Genomic DNA, 11920 nt, shown 5'->3' with positions numbered 1-11920 from the left:
ATTAACGCCACCCTTAAGAAAGATGTAAGAGGTCTTTTATGTCTGCCGCTCACCAATCAGTCTGATATAGCTCCTTTGGCAGTCACTGACTGGTGCCTTTGATCCCCTGTTATTATTTTGTGTTTCCTTACAGTGCAAAGAAGAAATATGTGGCTGCCTAAGGAACGATAAGGTATGGCACCCTCCTGATAGTAGATCACAGGTGATATATTATTTACTGGAGTTTTTCATTCACCTTCTCTCTCCCTCTCCCTCTCCCTTTCTCTCTCTCTCTCCCTCTCTCTCTCTATCTCTCTATATCTATCTATCTCTCTCTCTCTCTTTCTGTATGTGTCCCTCTCTCCCTGCCGCTCTGCCCATTCTCTCTCCTGCAGGAAGTGGACTGTGTGCTACTGGATGACGGAGGCTTCTTGCTCATGTCCAATCAGGATGAGTACATTAGTCAGGTACAGAGGAGCCACAAAAGCAGAGCTAACGCCACTTTGCAGCGCAATGCTAGTTTTATGGCATTTGATTAACACGCACACAAAAGTTTGTGGAGCATGAAAATTAAGATGTTAACAGCAATTTATGTTGTGTTATATTGTGTTATAAATGTGCAATTTTTTTCAGATGTGAATACACTGTGAATACAAAACTAGTTATTTTTATGTATATTGTTTATTTGTCAACAATGAGTGACAAAAACTTATGAGTTTTTTTTTAACTCCTATTCAAAATATTTCAGCATCTGTGTCCTTTTTGAGTGTCAATGAGTTGAGACGTTGTTCTGTGCCACACTGTCTGTGCCCTTGTCAAATGAGATATATCCACATAAGCTATAACATGGTGAGATATGGTCCGGTCTGCCAGCTGTGCTGTCCTCTGCCGCTTTTCAGATTGGTCAGTTCTTCGGGGAGGTGGACCCCGTGCTGATGATTAGTTTAGTTAACAAGTCCCTTTACTCCTTAAACAAAACCTACGACTACCAGTCCATCTGCGACCCCGAGAAAGAGAGCAAGGCTGCCGCAGGGGTCAGATCTGTCTTTGTGGTAAGCGAACAAAGCTTAGTTAGTGTGTGTGTGTTTGTGTGTTTGTGTGTTGGAATGTATTTGGAATGCTATGTTGTTGTAATTAGTATTGGTCATTCGAAATAAATGAATTAAATGTGAGAGAAAAAGGGATAGAAAGTGTGCAGTACCGCTGCTGGCCATTTAGGTGCCCTAAGCGAGTTGCTTTGTGTAAATGCTTGGAAAACAAATTATTGAAGACTGCCCACTTCCATTCTACAAAGGCAAAGAAGTAGACTAGTTGTCATATTCTTGTCCATGTTCCAAATCATATTGATTGGAGCCTACAGTATGTTAAAGAGCTCTCTCACTAATCTGAGTTTAGTCAATAGTGGGAATCGGATAACCTCGTAAGTCGCAACCTCCTGTAGCCTCGTCTTTGTTGCCTTCATGATTTCCTTTTAAAAGTTTCTTATATTAAAAGGAGATACACAATGACAAGCCAGCTGGAATCTGCTGCTCTCTTTGTCTCTCTTCTGCTCCGCAATATGCATTCCCAATTAAGTGAAGTAAAGTTAGATCTGCTACGTGGTGGACCCAAAAAGTATCATCCTATACATGCAACATGATGTTGGTGCATTTAGACCTTGTAAATGTTCTCGAGGAAGAGTGAAATGTAGTTTGCAGTAAAGCTATTATGTATTGGCTAAATCTGGGTGCCCCCTCTGTCCTTTGGTGCCCTATGCACAGTCCATGATGCTCATGGTGGAAGCCGGTGGCACTGAGTGGTTGTCAGTGCATGTGTGTGTGTGTGTCAGTGCGTGTGTGTGTGTGTTTGTGTTTGTGAGTGTGTGTGTAAGTGCATACTTTTCTTTTTTTGGAATGAGAGGCATCCACGCCAAAGAGTATAGAAGTAACGTCTATAATCTTTGTCTGCGCTCTATCATTCCTTTAGTCTCTGACATGCACATGTCCTCTTATTCATGAAAGAGATCCATTGTCTAATTTCTTGTTTCTGTGTGTGTGTGTGTGTGTGTGTGTGTGTGTTTCTGGGTCTCCTCATAGCCCACTATCGCTGACATATTGAACTTAGGATGGTGGGCCTCTGCCGCTGCCTGGTACGTCTCCATGTTTTACTGATAGAATTCTCTGTTTGCTTACTTGATATATTCCTAGCATACATCTTTTATAAAGCTCTGTCAAAATGTAATACATTATTTAGATTTTGAGAATCTTGTTGCATCACCAAACTAGTCTCCCCACATGAAGAGTTTCTATGTCTGCCCTAGGTCCATCCTGCAGCAGTTATTCCTCAGCCTGACACTGCCAAGTACCTCCTCTGGTGAGTTTCAGCTTCACTGCTAGTGTCACAATGTTAGTATATAGTATGCATAAATATTAGTTTTGTACATATAAATATTAGTTCATAGGTACATGTTGTATAAGATGTGATAAGGTGATGTGATCATGATTCTCCCCACTGCAGCATATTCAGAGGAGGAGCTGACTGCTGAAGCCTTCTCCAAAGAGAGCTGCATCACTGAACAGACTCAGTACTTCTTTGAGAACGGCAACGACACGTTCAGCGGCTCCCTAGACTGTGTAAACTGCACCAGGTAATGTGTCAGAGTCTACGCTAGTAGTGCTGCTGAGTTTTGGTCGAGGCATGTGAGTTGGCAGGCAGTCGCTACTCAGTATTTTTATTTTGTAGACCTCTAGCCTTTTTCGAACCATTTGAGACGAACTGTAATCGAGATTTAAAAGAAGCAAGGTATTTTGGCCTACTGAGCCACACGCCTCTCAGTCATTTTTGCAATAGTGTTCAGACTTGGAATGCAGTTCACAGTGGAGTCGTGCGCACAACTCCCGCTTGGCCTTGTGGCAAAATAGATTGATAAAACTTTTAAGAATCCTGTGCAGAATCATTTTCTTGTGCACTCTTGTTAGGGTGCTGATTTATCATACACAAACACATGACCGTGGCTCAATGAGAAGCATGTGCTGCTTTATCTTGAAGTACTTTCCGACTCTACTACTTGGCAGTGAGGGCTAACAAACATTCTCAATGACCAGCATATTGTTTTGTTATGTGATGTAGGAAATGCGATAAGTTGACAACATGCTAAACACTGCCTTTGACTATACGTGTCTATATGTGTGCGTATCTGTCTCTCTCTGTCTCTCTCTCTCTCTGTGTGTGTAGTGTGTGTATATGTGTTAGTAGTGCTTTCATTTTAGAATGTCAATGGTTTTTGGTGTGTGAGTCTCTGCAGATCATCTTCAAAAAGGCCTTTCGCTCTGTCTTTACTCTTTCTTTCTTTGTTCACTCTCTCTCTCAGTCTCTCTCTCTCTCCCTCTGTCTCTGTGTGATGACTCATCTGAGTGTGTCATGTCTCTGAGGGGTCCTCTGTAGAGCAGGGATGGGTTTCCTGCTCTTCCTGAGCACGCTCTGATCACCTTGATCTGCAGCGACATCCTGCCAGACCGTAAACTCAGCGAGCCTCTCCACTGCCTCTACTTCGCTTCAGAGGCGAGCGGCAGGGTTTGAGCACAGGGCCATCGAATCATTTGTATGTGTGTGTGTGTGTGTATGTTCATTGTGGGGGAAGGGTTTCCCAGTCTGAGGGCTAAGTTCGGCAGACGCATCTCAGCTTAACAACCTCTCCCTCTCTCCGCGTGCAGCTGCGCAGAGTGTCGTTTCTGCAGTGCACTAATAGCTTCGGACATGTAAACTTTAACGAGTGCCATAAAGGCTGAGCGGTTTGCTGAGAGCAGGAAGGAGCACCCCTGTGTTCTTGTCTGTGTAATCTAATCCCCTCCCCTTCATCCCCATATCACCCCTCATCAGCCATGGTACAGTCCCCTACAACCCAAGCCAAATACCGGAGACCGGATTTCTGATAGTTTTCCTGTGTCAGTCTAATGTGATCCACAGAAATGTTGTGGAATATTTAAGTTCAAAACCTGTGAGCTATGATTTTACCTGTACTGTAGTTTTATAAATGTTAGTAGGTAATGTGCTAACATGTATAAAGAACTAGGTAGGCTATACAGTTTGATAGGGTTTTCATACCAAAAAAGGTTCATGGATAATGAACCTGAACTGCCCTGTACCAGATAAAATTACTTATTTATTTGTAATATAAATCATGATATATATTTCCAGCTGCATGTCAGTTTCAGGCAGCTTTTGAGAGCTGATGGGAGTTGATGTAAAGCATTATGTGTGAGGTGATGAGCGAACACCAGCAATGTTGAAAGATTGAAGTCCAAACTAAGTGTTGGCAGTGATGCGCGCATCTTCGGCAACACTTGCACATCCCCCTTTTTGGAAGAGACAGCAGCCCCTGCAGCAATGTCTGGCTTGTTCATTTAGCCCATCTCAGCTGAGACCACCTCCAAGCCATGAAGAACACTTGGACTGTGTTCTCACCGAACCAGGACACTCAGTCGAAATAATTCAGCACTAGCAAAGGAAATGAGATAAAGCAAGAACTCTGAGCATTCAAGTCATCCCTCTGACTGGGTTTCCTTTGCCCCAACACTTTGTTCACAGTCCCCAGAGAATCCCCCACAGCCTTTATTGCCACCATGTCGTACAGATGTTCAGCATAAGGACCTGAACGTCACGGGGTCAAGAGAAGCGACTCTTGAGTGGGCGACAGAGATAGACGCACACAGTGTCTCATTTTTGTTCTGCTTTGTTCTGTTCTGTTTTGTTTACGTCTGCAGGCTGTACATGGCGAAGAAGCTGCCGAACACTAACCTGGTGTTCCTCATCTCGGACGCGCGGAGCACCTGTCTGTCCTGCGACACCAAGCCCCTGCGGCAGGCCGAGCAGCCCTGTATCCTCTCCTCACAGGCCTGACCAAGGCCTGCAGACCTCTGTCTTTCAGTTTGCTTTATTTGTTTGTTTGTTGGTTTGTTATGCCAAGTGTTGCATGAGGTGAACCACTCTCACATTTGACCGGGGCACACAGTCATTATGTTGTTATGCAATCAGTCAATGTGGATAATTGTCAATGAATAGGAAATCTGTAAAACATCAGTTTGCAGATGTTCAATTGCCTCTGGAATTCTGATACAACGAATTCAGCTGAGGACGAGGCCTGTTCAATTGTGAGAGACGTGTGTGTATGTTTGTCTGTGTGCATGTGTGTGTGTGTGTGAGAGAGAGAGAGGGAGAGAGAGAGAGAGAGAGAGTGTGTGTGTGTGTGTGTGTGTGTGTGTGTGTGTGTGTGTGTGTGTGTGTGTGTGTGTGTCACATCTTTGATCAGGGGATACATGTCTGATTAGATACATCAAAACCTCTCTCTTGTTTATGTCAAGGGTATTTAAACCTTATGAGCACATGTTTTGCAACAGCCTTAAGTATTAAATGGGTCTGTAATGGGGCTGTGACACCTACAGCTGAGGCGGCCATTATGTACTGGCTGGGCCAAAGAGCCTGAGTGTGTTTGTTCTTCCTGAGCGAATGACCTCAGCTTCTGGACCGGACCAGTGTGAGCTGGCTCTGAACCCACGCTATCGAAAAGGACCAGAGGTCTGTTTCGACAACAACGCTGATGTAAGTCAAACTCACTACTCCAGCCATTATGAGATGGACTTTATGCATCCCTTGCAAACTAGTTTACTGTGCTGAGTCTCTCTGTCCATCTGTCTGTCTGTCTGTGGGGGTGCACTCCACCCAGAGAACTAGTGACCACCACCTGTACTATACAAGTTCATTTCCAGGTGTTTGTTTTGGTCTTTCTCGCAATCTCCGAGCCTGACAGACGTCCACTGCATTGTGCCAGTTTTCATGCTTCCGTGCTTTTCCGTCTCTTTAAGTTTACTGTCGTCCAATAGTTGGAATTGTTTTTGTTTGTCTATTGTCATCTGACACACTCACTCTCTCATTTCAAATTATTTGTTTGCATGAATTTCTCATTTCTGTCTTATTTGTTGTCACTTTTTTGTTTGTTTTTCCTTTGCGCTCCATTGGCTGACTGCGGTGTCCATCATTCTCAGGAGGAGTTTGTGTGCCCAATCAGTGGTTCCTCCAGTGCTTTGGCCTCCGCCCCTCTCATTGTTTTACTGCACATGTCCATTCTGTGGTCATTAAATGGTCAGTCTAACATCACTCTGTAGAGTTTCACATAGGCTAGAAACAGCACAAATGCCGGCCAGAGTACACACCAGGCAACTGCACTGTAAAATTCAGTTCTAGTGTGAGTGTTGTTTCTTGTTTATTGGCAGTTAAGACTCATCTGGTGCCTGTGGTTATGATAACAGTATGACAATGCATTTCTAACATAACTATCATATCTCATAATTCATCTCCATTCAATGATACAGCCACTCCGGGGTCCAAGGGTGTCTGATGAAAGAAACTGATAGAGAAATGTTTGTATTTCCTCTGTCAGAAAAAGGAAAGTCTGGCAGTTTGTTACAGTTTTTCTCGATTGCTTTTACCTGCTTAAGTAAACTAGAACCCACTTGGTCTTCATGACTACTTTCTTTGCACAGCAGAAGTCATCTCTTGCGAATGTGTTCACATATTTTCATTGGGTTCACACATTTCTCACACCCTTTTGCAAAACAGTTAACACAGGTGTCATTCAAAAGCCCCAAACTCTATTGGTTTTCCCATGCTAAATAAAAGGAAAACATCTTTTCACAGGTGGTATAGATTCCTTGCATAAGTCTAAATCTCTGATACACCTGTGTGAAACTCCTTTGCACAATTCTTCAATCAGCAATCATTCATTATACATAAGAGATGTCTGTTCTGTGTTGCTATTTACAAGTATGGATCTAATGCACATTTAGACAAAGTACTGTATTGCCTATTTGGTGGAGAAAACAGTACAACAGGTGTTGACAGTAGGTCTATTTCGATGAAAAATGACAAGTTGTAGTTCAATGAAATTTGCTGTATCTTGGTATTTACTCTATGTCTTACATGTCAATGGCAGTTACATCTTGGGAGGAATGAATAAATTATTTTTTTATTCAGTACATTTTGTCTTTTCAAAGTTTTTTTCTGATACCAGAAAAATGAGAAAGTAATGGAACAGACATAGCAAAAATGCTCATTTTGAGAACTAGATTTTGCATTTTGTTGTCCAGTGTGTAATGATTGATTAAAGAGTGTTTTTTAATTGGCAACAAGTTGTAGTGTTTGAAGGCAAGATTTGCTTTTGCTGCATGTTTTAAGTGTTTTGAGAGAGTAACAGCCTTTTGCAAGCAAAATGTGTCATTTTGTCTAGAGTGCTTTTGTTCAGACACGTTTTAACTGTTTTGAGAGTGTGATTTCAGAGTTGACACAGGTATCAAAACGATCGAGAAAAACTGTAATATGTCAATACGTCAATAAGCTGGCTAAGTGCTATGCCACCTAAGCATTTCGAAATATGCATAATGTGCGAAAAACATCAAGAGTCAGGCAAAAAAAAAATCTAAATGCCACAAAATTCCTGACACTGGTGACCTTGGCCTTACACAACCCCTCGCTGCAGCCTGGAATAGAAGTGAGAGAAAAAGGGGAAGCATGGCTGTCACATGAGTCTGCAGCCTTTCTTACAACTCTTATCCACACACACACACACACACACTCACACACAAACAGACAAACACACACTCGCACACACACACAAACAGACAAACACACACACACTCGCGCACACACACGCACACACACACACACACACACACACACACACACACACACACACACACACACACACACAGAGCTCTGTATTTTTGCAGACACTCAATGTAAAAACACACATTTAGAGCCTCCAACAGTGGTCACACAGGTAGAGCCCCCTGCAGTGCCCCTTCAGAGGGGGAAATGACCCTGTCCCTCTGTTGTGTAAACCTGGAGAGAGAGAGAGAGGGAAAGAGAGAGAGAGAGAGAGGGAGAGAGAGAGAGAGAGAGAGAGGGAGAGAGAGAGAAAGCTGGGCTGGGCCTTTCCTCTCGCTGCAGCCCGTGGGAAGTGGGCCCTGGCGCTCCTCTCCCTCCTGGACATATTTTCCTGGAATAAACAGAGGAAGCCCCAGATGGGCTTCCTGGCCTTAGACCACTGGGCGGCCGTGTTAAAAAAAAAAGCCCTCCTCACCTCAGCGCTCATGCTATGACCGCTCTCTCCCCCTACAGCCTAAAAGAGGGGCACTTCACCATAGGTGTGCCTGACACTGCCAGCTCTGAGCGGTTGAGAGAAGGCACTCTCGCTCAGTTAGACTGTTTCTGGTACTCACTACTAAGCCATCGCCACAGGCAGTTTCAGTGACAGTGCAAATTAGGGCATGTTTCGACTTCAGTTTGATCCATGCCTCAACAACACAAACTTTGGATAAACAGCTTATGGAATAGGGATTATACACATGCATTTTGTGTGTGTGTGTGGGTGGGTGTGTTTGTGAAAGTTTGCGTGTGGGTGTGGGTGAGGGTGCGTGTTTGGGTGTGTGTGTTTGTGAAAGTGTGGGTGTGTGTCTAACTGTTTGTTCTTTCGGTGCAGGAGGATGCCTCTGACTGTGGTGGAGCCAACAGTCTCATCCCTTCCCTCTGGCCTATGCTGGGACTGCAACTGCTGTTGCTTTGGCTGCTCACAATGCCTACAGCCTACTCATCCTGACCCTAACACACACACACACACACACACACACACACACACTGATGAAGATAATGTCATCATCTTGGGCATACCGGACATCGGCCCTTGCCGAAAAATTCCGCTGAAGTCCTAGCTAACTTCAGTCTTCACTACAATCTTAATCAACTGGTCCAAACTGGTGCTTACTGGTTGGCATAGCTAAGTACCAGTTTTTGCTGGTTATCACTGCCCTTTAATGGTTCTACATCATGCAATTATTTGTTTGTCTTTGAATTCAGTTTCTCGTTGAAAATGATTGTAAGAGGTCTAATGTATGTAGTCTGTTCTACTGCCAGTCCATTCATTCTTTTAACCGATCCAGCACTAGAGGTGAAAAAAAAATACTACGGGAGTTTCACCCTCTAAAGAACGCATGCATTTGTGAAGTAGAGGTGAAATTGGGAGAATATAATTCCTGTGAGCCTTGTTCTAAAGACTAAAATTAGGTATAGATATTAGATATTGAAGTAAAAACCTTTGAAAACAAAAAAACAAACATCAGCAAGCAGAGACAAAATTTGCTATTGGTGTCAGGAATGACCAGGGATTGTAAATGTAAAACCCTTAATAAGAAGAAAATTCACTCTTCTCTTGTAGGATGCTGTTTTTAAACCAGTGAAAGTGGTACTCTGCATTAATTGCAACTGGTGTTACTATTTGCCAAATGATTTCTATTCCAGGAAATGATATGCCAACTCCTTGAATCATCGCCTAACGGCAGCAGCCTAAGATTGGTGCTGGCTACTTTGTGCAAACTGTAAAATTTGATTTTTAAGTTCTTGTCACATCTGCACAAAAAAACTGATCTGGCTGCCCTTATCAGAAATCCAACAGTCCCTTGATCTGTGAATGTTTTTCACATCTGAGTTGAGAGGCTACGCTCTTTCATTATTCAGTGATCTCAATTGGACAAGACAGCAGAATTCTCTGTCTTTTTTGAAAACACACTGCCAGCTACCACAATTACATGGGAAGCCCCAGAGATTTCACCCTGCCCCATAGCTCTGGTTTTGTCAAATACACAGAAGATGGCTCATTAGTTAAGTTGAGCTTGCCATACATGTATTTAGTTGTTTGCATGTGTTTGTGTATGAACATGTTTACTCAGCTGAATCTTTGACTGGCCAAAGTAGGCAGCAGCTGATGCCAAGGTTTTCCTAATTTTTTTATACATGTTGGCATTCATAAAGGATTTATTTGATGTCACAGTCTAGACCCAAAAGGCAAAAAGGCTAACATTGTGTAATATGACAACACTTTATTTTGATGGGCCGAATCAACAGCAAACTTTTTTAGCATACTTGTCAACTGAGTGTAACCCTGAGTACCATATACAGTACGTCGTCTGTGAACTAACCTCAACCATAACCTGACATAACGCTAACTACAAATTGAGATCTGTATTCTTCAGTGATGGCAGTGTGAGCAAATGGTGTGTTGATCCTTTTTGGTGGGCCATCCAAATAAAGTGGCACCAGTGACATATTTAGTGATCTTTAAAAAAAAAAAAAAAAAAACTATTCCAGGATCCAGGAGAGAGTTGATTGTGTTTGACTGTTAGCTCAAAGCAGGAAGGCATCCCCTCTCACTGATGGAGTAGCATCTTATAGTGAACCTGCAAAGTGCAGTACCTACCTTGCTTTGTCTTAAATACCTCAGACTGTGGAGGATTGCATTTAAGGGTGAGCCACAATAGTTTCCCGTCTACAATATGCTCGGGAGTTCTTTCAAGGAGCTTTATGTAGTTTTACTACCAGGGGAAACAAAAAAGATATTAATGATTTAACTGACCTTGCTGGAACTTACCATGCTACCAAACCCCGTGGCATGGTCAGGAGTTGTGGCTCAGACTTGAAGGCCGTCATCTGTCTGTGATACAAAGTAGCCTGTTTAACTGCTGTTGTATATCACACCTGCAACGACAACAAATGTTTATGACATTATGATTGTGTTTGAAGACGACTATATACCTGCAACTTCAACCACTTGTGAGTGCCTGAGCATTTTATTCCCAGGCCAGCTTAACAGATTCAATTATCTGATGGATGTACACACTGGCAAACTGGATCTCTTTTTTGTATTTTTTTCACTCTTGAGCTTAAGTCCTATTTCACATGTGCACTCTTGTTTATCACCTGAAAACAAAAGAAACCTTGTCAAAGGTTCAGTTATGTAGTGTTGACATTTGGCCTCCACAATGCAGTATTTCCAGAGTGACCTCTGTCATAATGAAAAAAAAATGAAGAAAGGAAATATTCTTGTTTTGTCCGAAAGGTTCATAATTGCCAGAAACATCCTGAATGACAGCATATCAGAAATCATTATTGGTCGTTCGGTTGATTGATTGATTGATTGATTTATTGATTGATTGATCTGTGTCGCAGCTGCTGCCCTGCCCTATACTGTTCTGTTCTTTCCTTTTCTCTCTGTGGGGATGCCATGTAGCGTTGTTACTGGAAGTGTTGTAGGTGTCGATGGTGCTTTTCAAATCTTGTTTTCATCTGCTGTCGCCGAGGCTCCTGGTTGATGCTGCCCTCGCCAGTGTTTAAAAAAAAAAAAAAAAAAAAAAAACAGAGTCGCTCAGTTTCGTGTGTTAAGCGTGAGGGTGGGTGTGTGTTGGGACCGTACGGGTTGGGTTGGGTTGGGTTCAGGAACCATCTTTGGTTCTGCGCTCTGATTGTGCTTTACTCTTAATTACTCTTTTTTGTGGAACTTGACAAGCCTGAACTGATTTTGTATGAATTTGTACTCTTAATGTTATATAAGAAAAAAAATATGAAGATGAAAAAAAATTTATAAATATGGAAATGTGTTAATTCTTGTGCACATATAATATATTCACAATAAAGTTTTATCATTACTATCTCTTTCGTTGCTACTGCATCCTTTCTGATAAATATTGTTTGCACAACTGTGCGTGGGTGTGTTTTCGTGTGCACTGGTGTGTGTGGGTGAGCGTGCATGTGCGCACGCGTGTGCATGTCTGTCTGTTTTTAATTATAGCGGGCAACTAATGAGCTTGCAGTCTGCAGCCCATAGCACGTGCAGTACAGTATGTGATTGACAGAGTTATGGGTCATTACTGTGGCTGATGACAGAGTTAAATATATGTCCCCTAGACTGCAGTGTTTCTTTTATAGGACACAAGGCTGTGGTTTGTTTAAAATGACAAAAGTGGCCAGTTTTCAGAGAAGATAAGGCTCTTACACAAGGTACTGCAAAAGACTACAGAGAGCATGTTTAGGTTTGTATTAGGGATTTGATGTCCCCTTATCAGCATCTAGTATTGGTAAT

At 42.6% G+C, this 11920-nt stretch overlaps 1 protein-coding gene across 1 annotated transcript in view; it reads left to right on the top strand.

Annotated features, from left to right (window-relative positions):
* The window catches only part of LOC121723925 (voltage-dependent calcium channel subunit alpha-2/delta-1), a 107464-nt gene extending 96096 nt beyond the window's left edge, over positions 1–11368 (top strand). The window contains 10 exon segments of the mRNA XM_042110161.1: positions 1–24; positions 134–172; positions 375–446; positions 879–1031; positions 2055–2107; positions 2279–2331; positions 2476–2605; positions 4722–4834; positions 5474–5556; positions 8492–11368. The exon segment at positions 1–24 is cut by the window's left edge and continues 44 nt beyond it. Coding sequence (XP_041966095.1) covers positions 1–24; positions 134–172; positions 375–446; positions 879–1031; positions 2055–2107; positions 2279–2331; positions 2476–2605; positions 4722–4834; positions 5474–5556; positions 8492–8608 — 837 coding nt within the window. The 3' untranslated portion in view covers positions 8609–11368.
* The last annotated feature ends 552 nt before the right edge of the window (positions 11369–11920 follow it).

Source organism: Alosa sapidissima, chromosome 11 (assembly GCF_018492685.1).
Source record: "Alosa sapidissima isolate fAloSap1 chromosome 11, fAloSap1.pri, whole genome shotgun sequence".
Taxonomy (NCBI): domain Eukaryota; kingdom Metazoa; phylum Chordata; class Actinopteri; order Clupeiformes; family Clupeidae; genus Alosa; species Alosa sapidissima.
This window is presented reverse-complemented; position numbering and strand designations above follow the sequence as displayed.